Below are 17,618 nucleotides of genomic sequence, written 5' to 3' on the forward strand. Positions count from 1 at the left end.
TGGTATTCCAGACAACCTGTATAACTTCTTTGTATAAAACTGTGGAAGACAAATACACATTCTATGTCAAAAAATTAGTTAGAAGTATATGTACAACAGAACCTAAATCTAAAACACAAATTCCTTTATTTACAGGTGCATTAGCCTTAAAAATGGTCCTGTATGCTCCACTACCTGGACATTTACCAGAAACGCTGACTCCTTGTAGTATACATCTTCAAAATGTTTCTTCCATTGCTGACTTGTAGCAAAAATCCCTTTGAGTGTCTCAGAGAAATTTTCAAGTGTCCCAGTTGAGTATACAACAGAGTTCTTAGTTATCACAAGTGAACATAATAATACACGTTAAGTGCCACTATAATCATTATAGCAACAAAGTTTCATCAAAGAAATCTGGGAATACCTGGAATGCATTAACAAGAACTGGAGATAATACTGTCAATTAAAGATTTACTCCCTCCTAGGACTATTATTTTGATATACTACCTCCAATGCATTTTGAGCACTAATATATACCATGCAGTTATTGCTTTTGTACACCTTGTGAGAAGTGAAAGTGGTATATATGTCTCTAGCCTATATAACACTATCATTGTTCAGGAACTAGAAGTTGCATAACCTAATGGTAGACAAGTGTCATGCTTCCCTTTGTAAAACAAATGTGTATGCTTACAAAGCATATTGTTTGTGTATATATAGTTCTCGAGGAGTCCCCATTACTATCAGTAAGTATGCAAATTAAAAGCAGATTAAGCATACAAACAGTGCAAGGTGTGCATGAACAAAAACAGTACAATAATATGCATGTACATAGAAATGCAGCTATAGCTACAGTACTTAAATCATAATCAAAAGTACATGCAGTATCATGACGCAACTACAAATACAAAGACCATTAAATAATTATCTACAACATGTTAGAGTTTCTATAATGTATAATGTATCAAGTTTTCTGTAATTAAACACATGCACACTAAATCACTGACTAATGTGGAGTAACTGATTAATCAAATAGTCCATGTTTGGTCGCTGTCGAACTTCTGTAGCAAGGCAACTCCAAATTAGATTTCTTAGCATATTTTCAGTGGCTCCCCATCTTACCTGATGCAGATGTGACTGTTTTGGTGGTGTAGCAGGCAACTCTCTAGAGCACATTTCAAACATAAGAACTCCATAGCTGAACACATCCATTGCAGTAGAATGTTGGCCTTGGTTGGCTTCAGGTGATGCATAGGTTGGATTACCAGCATTGATGGTACTACTAGCTCGCATGAAATTGGTAGAGCCAAAATCAGACAGCTTGGGGTGCCACTGGTTGTTAGGTAAAGGATTGAGGAGCACATTAGCACTACTGACATCACGATGAAGGATTGGATCAGGGGTGGTCTTGTGTAGGTAGTTTAGTCCATAAGCCACACCCAATAAAATGGGAATAATTTGGTTGCTGTAGAGTTGACGTTGTTCTAAGATCTTTCTAAGACTGGTGTGCATCAATTCAGTGACAATAAGGGGAAGTCCCTGATTAGTGGCACCTACAAACTGTATTATGTTTGGATGACGACATCTGGCAGCCATGTTCATCTCCCGACTAAATAGACCCAAATTGTAGGTCGATATTATCTCATTATGAAGACACTTGGCAGCCACTTTGCAACCATGAAAAGTAGCTTCTCTTACTACCCCCCAACCACCTTTACCCAAAATCTTTTCAAGAAGTGTTACGTCAAGTCTTTGTATCACCCAGTCTGATGATTCGGTCTGATTAAGTGACTGTGGCAAACTGCGGTTACTTTGTTGTAGTTGGTGTATTTGCTGGTCTTTCTCAAATAATTGTTGGTGCATTTGTTGATTCAACTGAAATATTTCTTGATCTTTTCGTTGTATCTGTTGATCTTTCTGTTGTATTTGTTCATCTTTCTGGTGTATATCTTGAGATTTTTGACGAATTTCTTGAGCACTTTGATGTAGCTCTTGATCTTTTCGATGTAATGCTTGATCTTTTTCACGCAATTCATGTATCTTCTGCTGTAAATCTTGAATGTAAAACTGATGATCTTTTCCTGCTGTAGGCTATCAATGAAAAAGTACATAATTATTGTAATTCATATATTGGTCATAAGTAATCTTATACACAATAATAATGTTACAAAAAAGTAATCCTAAATGTCCACTAGTATATCTGCAGGTGTATGTGACCTCCCTTGTCTCCACACTTTTTTCTATCATCCCAAATCGAACTTACAATTCTTAATTTTTCCTTATACTTGTTTGTTTACTTTTTTGTAACATTATTATGACTGGTGAACCCACGCATACCGTATTAAAGAAAGAATGGCACCAGAGTTAATGTTTTTGACTGAATGCACGCCCGAACTATCAATAATTAGTAACTCGAAAATGGCCATTATGCTTAACTTTCAGCTATATCCAGCCCATTATACATCGCTACAAATGAAGAAAAGTAGGAGAAGAGCCTCTGCAATCAATCTCCATCACCACAGAAATATGGATAGTGATTCCCATTTACAAACGAAGGGAACATGCATTTACCAAGTGTGTTTCGAGATCCCTTTTATATGCAACATTCAGCAACTAGCTAGTACGAAATAAAATAATATAATACTTCAATATACAGTACCACTCAAATACAACTTCATGATGCGTGGTGCAATACACGTGGTACTAAACATGATACTCATGTACTTCAAATCTATGCTTGAGAGTGTAAAAACGTGCAATTACTATACCCATGTGTGCAAGACTGCAACTTGCGTGTGCACGTGTGTATGCAAGTTTGCAACATGGATGTAAACGCATCTAAACTTGAACTGCACTATTAGAGAATCTAACTCTTGTGAAAATGTTTGGTATATTATAGCCTGGCTATTTATTTAATTCTAATAGAGCACACATTTTTTCTCAGTACTTCTAATACTATCAAGAGTATATGATGGGGAGGGAGAGTGTTGAACTATGCTATATGCTGTAAAAAATGAGCCCATAAAGTCCTATGGCATCGTTCAAACGACTTGGTGATTTGTGTTGATTAGTGACTAATTATAAGCGCAGTGGGCGTACTTTGTACATGTGACTACTGAGTGAAAGAAAGGTGTACTTGAGAAAAGTATGGCATATTATGCAGAGGAATTCGCCATACAAAGAGACAGACACAAGCAGCTAACCTGGAAAACAAACATCGAGGTTTCATCATGGTCGAGGCGAGGTCGATATTTCATCATGATGGAGATTTCATCATGGTCACCATCCCATGCCTCACCTTGAAAGTTCTACTAGTTAAAGTGACACGTCTATATGGAATTTCAGCCATTGTAATTCCATATGGACCACCCGTTAAAACATTTAAGGTGTTAAATCTGAGCACAGATACTATACTTACAAAGGATAGGCAACATGTGATCAAAACAATAGTGACATCATATCCAACCTCGTTATGGTCTTTACACGCCCTCTGCCCGGTTACTAGACACACAAGCTTCTTCCGTAGCACGGGTAGTTCTCTCTATTGATGTACAATCTTCTTCAAATGAGCCCAGCACTACTAGGTGAGTAACTGATAAAGGAAAACAGCATAAAGCCTCAACCTAGCACGTAAAGAAGTTCCGAAACTCATGGCTATTCACACTTGTGGAGTTTTTACAAAGAAACAAAAACCGTTTTGTTGAACACAATTTATAAGAGAATACTTGAAACCATTAGTAAAGCGCAGTGCTTTGTTTTATAGAGGCTAAAATTTTTTTCCTAAGTTGTGATTTGAAGCTCATTTTGAAGTCATTTCATTATGCTGATTTGTGGAGTTTTGTCGTAGTACTGGGAGAAGAAACAGCAAGTTACTATACAGCATAAGAGAACTTAATGCTATGGTAATGCAGTGCAAACATGCATGAGCTCAAATTCAGATGTGGCATTAGCCATCAATGCGCGTGATCTAGCAGCTCATTGTATTGCCCTGAAATCACAGTCACTGGTGCATAGCCGTCCACCACTTGGTTGAGATGATCATTTTATCTAGATGCGGTGAGGGAGACAGTAATGGAAGCAAAAAATGAAGCAGCTAGTAGTGAAGCAAACTATATGTAAGACATCAACGTAATTTTATATTGGTGCGTACAGTAGTAATTCAAGAGCCTACATGGATATAACAAAACAGTTGGTCAGCTGGATATCAAATTGATGTACCCATGTCACACTGAAGGTAGCATCTAAACCTGGAGTTGCCAGTATCAATCATGAACAAAACGTATAAGCACACCATACATTATAGACAAATACAATAACTGTTATTCAGTAGCCATGAACCGAAATGAGTTTGCCTGATACTACCTCGGCACATCACGTTCAGTATTGTCCATTGCAGTTCAGACCCTGTATCAGCACAAAATAAGCACAGTATACCGAATAGCACAACCATCTTCCAACTATTGTTGAAGCATGTTTCCACCCTTTTGTAGACTGTAAAAATGCTAGAAAAGTGACAAACAGTAGTTATTGTTGTAACAATAATACAAATTTAAGGTTGTCACTCTGTTACGAAATCTGACATATTATGCAGATCAATATAGCCACATACTCTTAAGGAACAACCATGAAATGCAGATATGTCACAGATGGTTTTGTTGAATTCCCTCTTAGAATTGATTTCATAGTCACAGAGAAAAATCACTAGTTCGGGAGGGTAATGAAATTGACACAGCATTTTGATAACAACCGCATCTATCACAGCTTGTGTGATCAGTTGCAACTACTGCCAAGAGGTCAGCAACAAGCTCTAAATCTTGTATGTCAATTCTTGAAATCTGAAATCTTTCTGGTGCTAATTACTTGGTTGCTGACCCCTCAACCAATGCAGACAAATACTGTAGTTAATGCACTATACCAGAGCATTACACCATGAAACGCTTATGACAGCCATGCCATCAAAGTTAAATTGCGGATGTAACATGAAAGTCATTTCATGATTTTCATAGGCCATGAAATGCATATGCATGTCAGAATTTCATGGCACTAGAGATTTCGTGGGTACAGTACCCATGAAAATGGGAAAACCATGGGATCTTTCACAAGTAGAGGCATGACAATTTCATATACTCATCTGATGGTGAAATTACTCAACAGGAAATTGACTGCAGGGAGTAGGAGTATGCAAGAATACCAGTGATACAAACAGATTGATCGATTTTTACTCCATACAGGGTGCACTATCATGGTTTATTAGTAGTACATCATCATATTGATATCACATACCAGCAGTACAATTCATTCTTGGACCTTTCAGGTGAGATTCCAGCTCGGATTACAGTGTTACCTTCCACCGTCACAGCTCAGCTGTAACCGAGTCACTGATCTCTTGTACAAATCCATTGGCGATGACGAAATGGGCTTGCGGTCGTAACTTGCTACAATAATCTTTTACAAGAGTAGTTCCCCTCTCGTAGATAATGAAGAACAGCACTGGGAAAGGTATAAATTGGCCATTCTGCTCGCCATTCTGTCATGTCGTCTCAGCCGTATCTATGACAATAGACACGCTCACTTACGAAACAACTCACGTGACCATAACGAGGATTGTCGAATGGTTGTTATGCACGTTGCCAATCCCTTGTAAGTATAGTATCTGTGATCTGAGCAATCAACAGCGGTCAGGTTTACGAGAAGAAACAAATGTATGCGGGTTACTTTATGGGCTTATTTTTCACAGCCTATAGCGCAGTTCGATACTCTCCCTCCCCATTATATACTCTTGATACTATGCACATAGAATGTTCCAAAACATACAAAGAAAATAAGATGAACTTTGAAGGCACGTATCTCTATATCAACTGGACTGATTTAGCTTAAATTTGGAACGGAAGATGCTTTACCCTGAAGGAATTCACACATGGCTATTTCCGTTTAGCCATTACTGAGGTACGAAAGTGTGAAAATAGCCTTTTATGGGTTCCTGTAAAATACACAGTTGCCTGTTGTTTGCCTGAATGCATTGGCTTTTCATACATATTGACAGATAAATTTCAATTACAGATTCCAATTAACTTCCAATAAATTCCAATTCCAATAACCATCCAATTAACAGATAACCAATGCGGTTTGAGTCTACAAAATGAATGCTCTGAACAAGATGACCAGAAAGCACTTTCAAGGGAATGAAACACAGACACTCACTGTAGGTAGATCTGCAACCACGGTCAAAGTCTAAGTTATTATAATAAGGGTTAAGGCCACAAAATTTGTGCCAAATTTGTGTCAGAGGTCACGGTGAAAAAATTTTGGTGGGTCAAGGCTTTGACCGTGGTCGCAGATCTACCTACAGTGCGAAATTACTGTACGTGAGACTCCCTTGACTATAAACTAATTAAAAGAACTGCCATGCTTGTGTGCAATATGAAAAAAAAATAGCACTCTGGTGTGGTCTCGAGCCGAATACAGCACTCGGCTTTGCTTCGTGCTGTACATTAGTCTCTTGCCAATGCCCTCATGTTATTTTTTCCATATTGCACTCACAGCGGTACTTTGGCCTCTATATATGGCAAATAAAGCACTGTTTTTTTGTTTTGATCATCCCACGCAAAGTTCTGAACTGACTATAACATTTGCAAGACAAACATACAGTAAGTTAAAATTTAAGTATACCACAAGCAAAAGCTACTCATGGTAACCAGGTTTTAAGTACATTTACTGCCTAGCTATATACAGTTGAGACAAGTGGCACTCCATTAACACCTTTGTGTGACCACCACCAAACCATCAACACATAACTTAATCAAATGCCAAATACCATATGTCTGGCCTCGAGCTTCTCCACATCATTATGCTAAGGAACACTACTATCTTTCACAACTATTGATATAACTCATTGGCTATATCAAATATCACCACCTTGTTGTATTGATACTATCAATATATCATGGCAAGCACGAATTACATATACAGTAGCCTTTCTACAATGAAACAACATAGTGCTTAACCGCTCAAGTATAAGCATTATTACTTACTTTGTAGAACAATGCAACAGAGTCCTTTCCATATAGGAGCATAACAGATAGAGAAATAGATTCACAGCTTTGGTGTAGGATAATGTGCCCTGCATGGAAACAAAGATCTCGAAAATAGCCTTTTAGAGACATGCTTTCCCGCCTGTACCACATTTTGATGCTCTATCACAATTGATTTCGAAGAAATTAGCTGAATAGTGACTATTAGTGAGACCGTTTGGTTGGCAAAGACATGCTCCGTATAGCACTGATTTCCAAATGCAATACTTGTGGCATTAGCAATGGCGTACAGGCCATGCTCCTTTCCTCCCTATTGTTTCTGCACAACTTTCAGAACACAAATGTTGCTTGGCAAGCAATGAAATTGTTTTTAAGCAAACATAATGTTTCTTCATCCCACTCAGTATATCCAGAGTCATACACCAACACCTTCTTGCCTTGCCTGGTGTGCCAATGGTAGTAGTACATATCCAGTGATCTCCACCGTTATGGACGATCTGTACAGCATTGCATGTGGACTCTGTATGAGGTTTGTCTTGCAAGAGTGTGAGATGCAGACCATTGATGTTAAGGAATTTGGCTTTCAAAATTCTCTGTGCAAGATTAATGTGCTTGTCAGTGAGTTTCTTACCACTGGTAAGTATGTTTTTGTCTAAGATATATCCCTAACTTTAACCCACACTTGAGTCTCGGTACTTTCTAGTGCCTCCTGACTTTCCGCATAGACATCCTCATCAATGGGCTCCGTCTTCACTTTCACTTCATCACAAAATAATATGGGTTATGATGTCACAGGACTGCACTGGACTGAAGAATCAGTAACTATAAGAACTTACAGCTGGCAATTACCATTAGGCTGAGTATAGCCTATAGGCAACCTGTCTAGGCCCTTAGGGCAAAAGAATGCCTCAGACTTTAGGCTCCTTGTTAAAAAATTATTCATACAGTCACATTTTCTTCTACACAGCCAACTAGCTAACCATAAAATACATGCTTTTCTCCATTTAAGATGGTCCTTAAAATTACGCTTTGCCCAGGGCCAGCCCCTGCTACAATGACAACTGCTATGAACACAAGTACACAGAAAAATTTGGAATTTTCAACTAGAGTAGGGACCATAGCACATCGATAAAAGTACTGAAACAAGTTGGACGATATTAAATCACAGTAAAACAATAAGAAGTGTTATATCCCTGAGCACAGTAGGTATATAACACTTCTTATTGAGCACAGTAGGTATATAACACTTCTTATTGTTTTACTGTGATTTAATATCATGGACTACTCCAACTTGTTTCAGTACTTTTATCGATGTGCCCTACTCTTGTTGAAAATTCCAAATTTTTCTGTGTATTTGTTTGTTAACTTTCTTTGTTAATAATTTTTTTTTAATTATTATTAAAGCATTATAGCACAAGTGCTGAAGGTCTGTAGGACACCTGGTCCTACAGCCTGCTCAAAGACATTAGATACAAAGACATATTATGATTGGTGAACCCACGCATACCACATCTGAAATGGCGCCACACGCCCCAGCTATATCAATTATCGTCTAAAAAGTGAAGTATCCGTTACACTTTGTTGTCAGCTACTGTATGTTCAACCCATTACACAGCATTTCGGATCAAGAACTGTTCGGAAAGCACCTCTGCAATCAAAATAGCCACTATACAAAAAATACAGACAATTTCTGTTACAAAGGGAAGCCATCACGTGCTACCACCAAATCAACACTTTTCTCTGTCAGCAAAGATGAATGGGACACAAAGGAGGATACTGGTAAGTCCATGAAGAATGCATGTACGTACTGCGGTATGCCAAAAGGCACCAGTCAGGCCAAAGCGACATTGAACAGTGAAAAAATCTAGCCCGTAGCCTTAGCCATTATCGAGTTACGTTTGTCTGAAGGCATCAGGCAGTCAGTCAGTCAGTCAGTCAGTCAGTCAATCAGTCAGTAGAAAATTACATTAAATAAATTATTTTTAAAATTCCGTAGCAACTTGTTGAGCATTTCAAGTCAATCTGAAAGTTTGTTTGGGCTTAGTTTTACCAACCAATACTGCCTCATCGTTGTCAGGAAAATTTAGGCTGTTTTGGGGTGACATTATTCCATAGTCCACACCTACTCCTTTGTGGTCCCTACTATACAGTAACTATCATACTGTATGATAAATCAACCTATGTATAAATTACCTTGTAGCTCACTAATCCCGTCTTGTTCATCACTTAACAATTTATGGGCCATCTTTGTTACATCATCTGGTCCAGTAAATTAAACTTGTACAGCAATTCCAGCCCACCTTGTGTCAAACCATGAGAGTACCTTCTTGGTCCGGTCACCATGCTGATATTTGTCTCACCATTCCTCAGAAATCACGTACACATGCACGAAATAGTGCACGGGACATGCCCAACAATCGCTGCCCTTCCACAGTGCTACCCAAAGGGGTCTCTCACATTTTTAGATTCCTCTCACATTCCAACTGGGGAATTCCATATATCCTTATAGACATGGCAGCCATGAATGCAACTAACTAAGGTAAAAGTGCTGGTCATTGTCTATGTCGTACCACTAGCACGTGTATACACATGTCACAAAGAAATGTTACATTCTATGAAAATTTCACAGATTTTATTTTCAAGGCAGTTCGAAATCCATGAAATTATGTAACATGAAAATTTCCACACATACAGTGATACTTTTATAAGCATAAGAGGTTTAATGTACTATATGGACATACATAATTTGTGCATATACCTCATCATCCGGATGACGCATTGCATAATCTTCTTTTACTTCCCTGATTCTCTCACAGACAGCTGACATGGTTGGCCTCACAGCAGGATTATCGGCAAGACACTCCTCCACTAGTAACCTCAGCACTGCAGCATCTCCTCTGATTTTATCCAAGTACTTCTGACGTCGCTCAAGTTCAACTCCCTTTGTTCTAGATCTATATGCACCTGGATTATCTGATGGTGTAGGCCACTCACCAGCTATTGCAAAAAGAGCTACTCCACCAAAACTAAAGATATCCAGTGGTAGGCCATATACTGGATGTGGAGATAACGCTTCAGGGGGCATGAAATGTATTGATCCTGGTGCTTGGGTCAAATCTTCTCTACCAGTAATTGCTGGTGGAGCTCTCATTACACCAAAATCGCATATCTTAGCAACCAGCGGAGAGGTGTTTACAAGAACATTGTTTGGTTGAAGGTCTCGATGCATTAAAGGAGGGTTGTGGCTATGCATATACCACACACCCAGTGATATACCATGTATAATAGACAAAACCTTGTGAAATGGGATGCTTTCGCGTTGTATCAGTTCTTTCAGATTGCATTCCATCTCTTCCATTACCATTGTAGGTATTGTTCTTTGAGGCGGATAGTACAATCCAATAAACTGAACGATATTTGGATGACGACATTCGCTGAGGTGATAGCATTCCTTCATGAAGTCTTCTTTGATCTTCGCGGCTTCTGCTGGACCAGAAAATTCGAGTAGCATAGAGTGGATTTCTTTAGCAGCAAACAGCATACCACAGTAGTGAGCCTCAAAAACGGTCCCGTATGCTCCACTACCTAGACGTTTACCAGAAACGCTGATTCCTTGAAGTGTACATCTTCGCCGAAATGTTTCTTCCATAGCCTGCCTACTTGTAGTACAAGGCTCGAGTAAAACTTTCCAGTGAGAGTGCTCGGAACGTGCCAAATAAAATGGAAGATTAAAACGCGCTTCTTGAAATTTTAAAGGTATCTACATATTTCGAGGGGGAGGGGGAATTTTCGCTGATTTCGCGGTTTTGGGTATTTAGTGTCGCGTAGCCAGACCCTTTTTTTTCTTTTGTGTGGGGGCGTCTTTCCCCGCCCCCACACAAAAGAAAGACTACGCGAGACTATATAATTATTGAGTATTATCAGCAAAAATTTTACCCTTGAAATATTTAAACCTCCATGATATAGCTATAGCTATATCATGGAGGTTTAAATATTTCAAGGGTAAAATTTTAGTCTAATACATTTTGGAAGTGTTTACAAATCCGCGAAATTTTTATTTTTAGCAACATCTCAACCTCGAAATATTTGCCCCTCCAACCAAACCATCCCATAGGGCACTGATAACACACGAAACAGGGCAGAACATCTAGCCCGGGGACTGAAATTTAAAAAAAAATCATACTTACCAATATTCATCAGCTAACTGATCATAGACTAGACTCTATCACTCCCTTCAAGACTTAGGGATCACATCCCAGGTTTTAAACTTCTAATTAATGCCCATCGTTTAAACATAGCCAGTTTATGCAGTATTTGTAGTAGCTATAACCTTCCAAGACTACATGAAGAATTTGAGAGGTGATGGTAGTAGTGATAACAAAGGGCAAATTCCAAGATGAAGAAGCAAAGAGTTGATTAGCTCCTTGGATCAATAATCTCCGGCTAATAGAGCAGTAGCTAAGTGAAATACTCTACTGAATAGAGTATTCACTGATTAGAATGTTCCAAAAAATGCTACTAGCCTGCCTTGTGAGTTACAGCTAGCATAAAGCTAGCTAAATAAGCTAACCACATAGTAAGAATTCAGTGACCCAATTACATATTAGTATTGGTTAGCTAACACTAGCTATAGTAGCCTGGCTGTAATTTGTTTTGTAGGTTCAGTGAGTAGCTACGTGGGCAGCAAATGACTTCCATCGAAGAAGGCTTTAATGAAAAGAAATTTTAAGCATTAAAAAAAAGTCCCATTGTATTTTTTTACCTAGTGTCTTAAGGTAATTCAGTCCTACAAGATTAACTATAGCTATAAAATAATCTTTTAAACTGAAGCTAATGACTGTGAATGGATTGCATACTTATCACATGTAGCTAGATAGAGTGTAGGTACTGTAAATGTTGAACTCTTTCAAAGATTCTGGTAAAATTGATAAACTATAGTACTGTAATCAAGACACCATTGTATTTCTGTGTACGTGTGCATTGCAAAAGTTCCAAGAAATACTCAAAAAAATTATGGCATGATAGTAGTGAGGATCAGTAGACCAAAACAAACCATCAAGTTTTATTAAACTTCAAGCATTATAAAATTAAAACCTTGCCAGCGTCTGGGGGGCTATACCCCCAGACCCCTGCACCTGAGTCCTACTACCACTAGGAACCCCTTGTTAGGAATCCTAGATCTGCCTTGTCTAGTGTATCATTCTAGTATTCACACTGGATTGTATCATTGTATGTCAGTTGGCATTCTATAAAGCTGAAAAACTGTCTGTCTGTCAAATGCAAGTGTGTAGACAAAAATTCACTTGAATTCTTTCTGTAAACTGCATGCAAACCGCAAGAAAACACCTATACCAGTCAACGTAAACTTTATAAGTTGGTTTTTAATGCCTTACCTTTAATGATGGAGGTTTAGCTAAATCATCAGGGCACATGCCAAGAGAAAGGTGCATGCCTTGTAAAGTGCAAGGTGTGGGTTTGATTCCAGCTGGTGATCTTTTCTTTTCTTTTTTTTTGCATTTAGCGCAACCTTTTTTTCTGTATTATTATATAGAACTTATCATGTAACGTTTTTCTGATTCTGAACCTTTTTTGTGCAACATTCTTCTCTGAATGTTTGTTTGCCTCTCAATGTAAAATACTTTGACACCAACTTTTAGTATGTTAATAGCTAAGGGTAATTTTGGTGAGCTACATTGAGCTACATATAGCTGGAAATATGTACATGATATTATACTGTATTTATGTACATGATATTATACTGTATTTAAAGAGTAGATATTGTTTCAGCATTATAATAAGCTTAGAATGAGTATCCTTGCCATTGTCAGTCATTTGTCACTATGGCAGGCTTAATACACTGATGGATGTAGTACTGCTGGAGTGTAGGTGTGCTTGTAGTAAATTACACAACTTTGTACAGGTGGAAGTCACAATTTTACTTGAAAATGAAACATACTTAATAGAGAAACTCCTGCACTGTAGGGCAGGTACAATGCATTACTGTAGGGCAGGTATACTGATGCTATACATTATAATTTCTTTCTGTTGTCAGTTAAATCTCATGTCTACTATTATAAATTACATCATCACCTGTGTGGTAATATCACATAGCTCTGCTGTTAAGCTTACCTGCTTGCATCACTGGCAGGATGCAGCTTCATGTTTAATGTGACATCACCATGCATACATAAAGTTTAATGCTTGCATGGTTTTCATTACACTTATTAATAAATATAATAGTTAATGTGGAGATGGTAGCAAAGGGTAATTTTAAGATTAATGTCATGTAACTATGCATGCAGGCAAGTCCTGCACTGTAGGGAAGGTACCAATGCTATAGTCATTTCTTTTTGATGCTGGTCAGTGAGTTAAAAGTCATTGAATGATGTTACAGGTATCACCTGCATATAGGTACATGTACACACCTGTCTGGTGTGTACACATTACTATAGTTGTCTTTAGCTTAAAAGGCTTAATTGTTAAAGGGTTCATGCAGTACTACATGCATGGTCACAAAATTTCAGTACAATATATATATTTCAGGCCTAATATATATCACCATAATATGCATGCATGCTGTGTGAATACGTGGTGCTGATATTTAACACTTATGACTTTTAGGTAGTGTGGACATGGTCCTGCACGTATAGGGCAGGTACCAATGCTAGTTCTATATAAAGACAGGTGAATCTCCTTTGGCATGTATTGAACAACAGTGCTACACAGGGTGTAGTGAGTCTAATGTTTGAATATTTAATGTTTATTGGGTAACCTCATCAGTTCTATGAACTGTTTCTCAGCAGTGCAAAATGTACAATATTAGCTTAAAAGCAGATTTTAAAAGTGACAAAAAAGAACTCATCAAGATTAGCAGTACTAATGTAGGGGGTAAATTTTTGTTCGATTGTTTTGTTGATGATAATACTGGAAAATATTGCATGATAAACCTTGGTCACGTGTAACCACAAAGACTGGCTCAAAAAATGAAACTACTGTGGGCATGGCAAGGGTGAGAAATACAAAAATATAATATTATATGCTATTAAACTACAAGGTTCTAAGTATAGTACGTAGCCACTCAGCTTGTGCCATAACTATCTTTTGGGATGCTGTGATGAACATTTTTGAGGCATAGCTATCTAGAATATGCCTCACTGATGCCTTTGATGTTGGTAAGTCCTTAAAATGGAGGACATTCCAAGTATTCTTAGTAGAAAATTGTTCATAATGCACCAACACACTAATTTTGAGGGTTTCGTATATAGTCGTCAGGAATTTTCAGGTGATTTAGTTATACCACTATTTGCTGGTATATACTCCACCTTACTGCACTTATGAGACTGAGCCTGTGAGAAATGATGTTTAGAATCCAATGGACATGTCAACTCAATTAATGTCATACTGAAAGTGATGGTACTATGGATGACTATGTCTGGTCTAAAAGGTGTCACCGGTAGCTACATTCGTTGGAATTGTAGTCAGAGGTGACTTACTACAGTAACTCGCAGGTTGGGAAAATCAGCAAAGGTATACTTATTGACATAACTTATGGGCATACTTCATTATTTATGGAAGTACAGTTCTGTCAACGTATTTGTATTTATGCTGACTAGACATTTGCTTAGAAAATGAGCAGTAGTGGAGTGTGAAGAATCATATAAAATACATTTAGTATTGCACTGAATATTCCACTGACACGAATTCATTGCAGTTGGTAATGTGCCAAAAGCTGCCTGTAGAAGAAAGGACAATTGACTTGATGGAGACCAGACAATAACTGCTTCCAGGTAGATTCTACAAGGTGTCAAGTTCAATAGAGTCTGCAAATTTAGATTGAACAGAAAGCGTTTGGAGATGGTCTTGATGTTTGAGTTTGGCTTCTCTTGACACATAGCTAAGCAGCAGATGCATGGATAATGAAGGTATCACACTTGAAGCATTTCATGGGAGATTCAGCTATTCTTTCCTGCAATCTAAAGTACAAGTCGAAAATAGCATCTCTATCCAAAACAGTTGCACCAACCGATATTTATGGCCATTTTTGGTAGTATTGGATTAGCAATGTGTGTCTGGTTTTGGATTCCATTCATACACTGATTTTTATGTGCGTTTTTGCATGCGTACATGCTCTTGTGCATGCTTCCATGCAAGCATTTCATTATTCCATGTGAGCTTGGAGAAAGATAGAAGAGTAATTGCTATCATATTAATACAGCCTTTATTTCCTATATTAGATGTTTTTAACATACATATGTAGTTTAATAAAAAATGGAAATAGAGATCGCTGTAAAACCCATGAAGCAAGGAAGAATTTCATAGGTAACAATGTAAACCACTCTGCAAAAACTATAGGTGACTGCTCTATAAGAGTACTTTATCCTGGTCACGTGCACTAATCCATCTACCTTGCAACTAAGTTTTCAGCATGAGCCATCAAGAAAACTTTATTATACACATCAGGGCTACTATTTTCTAGTGATGCAAAATTACTACAGTCAGAGCTTTTTCTTCTTGGCAGCCTTCCAATTGAAGAAGCTTCTCTACCTTCATACAAGATGATGTAGTAACAGCCAATTCTTCCTGATTATTCCTATTGTACCTAGAAACCAAATTATATTATTATGTTATGACACAGTTCAGATTTTTCCCACAATATTTGCATGTTCTCTTGTCCAAAAGAATTTCTGATGTATATGTAGTAGGTTTTTAGCATGCTATAAATTTACTAGTGACCTTTCGGCTGAAATGCTAAAATTGGCTAGTGTAAGTTACCATTGAAACACATATTTCTGGTTAATGTAGCTCACTTTACACAATCATAATATGTGACTGGGCCTGCGATAATAGGGCATGTGGGCACATGATTTTTGCCTACTTTTTCAAAATTCCATTGTACATAACTTTTCGTACAAGTATGGTATGGCAATGACATTGTCAGCTCTTAGTAAGCATTTATGTGACATTATGATGCAACTTACAGAATGCAAATATTCTGTTCCAATACTGAGATATGACCTGTAGAGTGACGAGGTGTAGTTTGTGCCCACATGCCCTATTTTCGCAGGCCCGGTCACATATATGCAGTAATCAGCCTCCATCGACTGATGGTGGTTGTTTTGGTAAGTGTACAGGGTTCCATGCAGAGTTTAATATTTTCTTCAACTTGATTGTATCATTATCGTTCATTACATACAGTTAGCATGTACTAAGTCTCTAAGGCTTTGGGGAGCTCTGCAACAAACATGTTGAATGAAATAAAACACAAGAATTTTCACTTTAGTGAACTTATAAAATCAGGCAAAGGGATCTTGTACTATCACATGCTCTCCTAGCCTGTCTGGAAGTGGAGGTGTAGGAGTCTAAACTATAGAAGCAATAGTTTGAACCTATTAATTATATCACGGGTGGGTTGAGAGGGTTAAGAATACTGTGTGCTAGATTGAGATGCTCTATAGAGTGGTCAATTCAGTATACTCTGATAGAACATGTACAGTCATTTCTGCTCTAATAGAAAAACTTTCAAGTACAGTATTATATACTCTATGCTTTTATGAAGTAATGTTTCTTTTGATGGCTCTATGGGGTACAGTACAGTTGATTGTTCTAATAAGACCTACAGTTCAGTCATCTATATAGGGTGCAGCCAGTTTGTGTCAATCTCTTTCAGTTGATTTACAGAGAATTATATAGGTGTGCAATTATCTAGATATATTCAATTATTGATATATTGCAACTTGCAAGGCTTATTAAGATAAGGATTTTATTTATGTAGATATTGGCATTTAAATACCGGATATCAGATGGTATTGACAACTCCAACTCTCCCACCACTTGGACATTTGTAAAATTTTCGCTTCATAGTTAACTTTGCTGGTTACATTAACGCTCCATTTTTCTTACTGATTATTATTCTCCATCTACTCCAATCAATAGTTTATGGGAAGAGTTTAAGAATGTATGTCATAAGTGCCTTAGCACAATTCCAACTAAACAAATAACATCTAGTGCCAAGAAACCGTGGATTAATCGTCATATCAGATCTTTATCTCGTCGTAAACATCGATTGTACAAACGTGCTCGCCAATCTGGTTTGTCATTAGATTGGTTACAGTATAACCTAATTAAAAAGGAGTCACAACAGCAATGTCGAAGAGCATATAATAATTATATTTATAATCTGGCCGGACAAGGAAGATCAGTTTCAAAGAAATTGTGGTCGTTTATCAAATCACAAAGGAATGATCACTGTGGTGTGGCAACTCTACAGGATGATGGAATTGTTTTTAGTGACCCACAAGGCAAGGCAGATTTAATCAATGAGGCTTTTACCACGGTCTTCACAAGTGAGGACACATCAACGGTGCCTGTTCTAGATGGCACACCATACCCAGAAATGCCTCCCATAGACATCAGTACAGAGGGCATTATTCATCTTTTAGAGAATCTTGATACATCTAAAGCTCCTGGCCCTGATAAGGTTCCAACTAGACTTCTAAAGGAACTTGCTTTTGAGTTTGGACCCATCTTATCTGTGATTTACAAGGCATCATTGGAACAAGGTCAATTACCTCATGATTGGAAGAATGCAAATGTGGTTCCAATATATAA

The 17,618-nt window shown here is 37.8% G+C and overlaps 1 protein-coding gene across 1 annotated transcript; it reads right to left on the reverse strand.

The window, feature by feature from the left end:
* Positions 1 to 730: 730 nt before the first annotated feature.
* LOC136251412 (probable serine/threonine-protein kinase DDB_G0271682) lies at positions 731 to 10,770 on the reverse strand. The gene is made up of 2 exons (XM_066043860.1): positions 9,769 to 10,770; positions 731 to 2,070 (listed from the first exon to the last, which is right to left on the reverse strand). Exons 1-2 carry the CDS (start codon positions 10,657 to 10,659, stop codon positions 979 to 981), a joined length of 1,983 nt encoding a protein of 660 aa, XP_065899932.1. The 5' UTR covers positions 10,660 to 10,770; the 3' UTR covers positions 731 to 978.
* Positions 10,771 to 17,618: the final 6,848 nt, after the last annotated feature.

This window comes from Dysidea avara, chromosome 1 (assembly GCF_963678975.1).
Source record: "Dysidea avara chromosome 1, odDysAvar1.4, whole genome shotgun sequence".
Lineage (NCBI taxonomy): Eukaryota > Metazoa > Porifera > Demospongiae > Dictyoceratida > Dysideidae > Dysidea > Dysidea avara.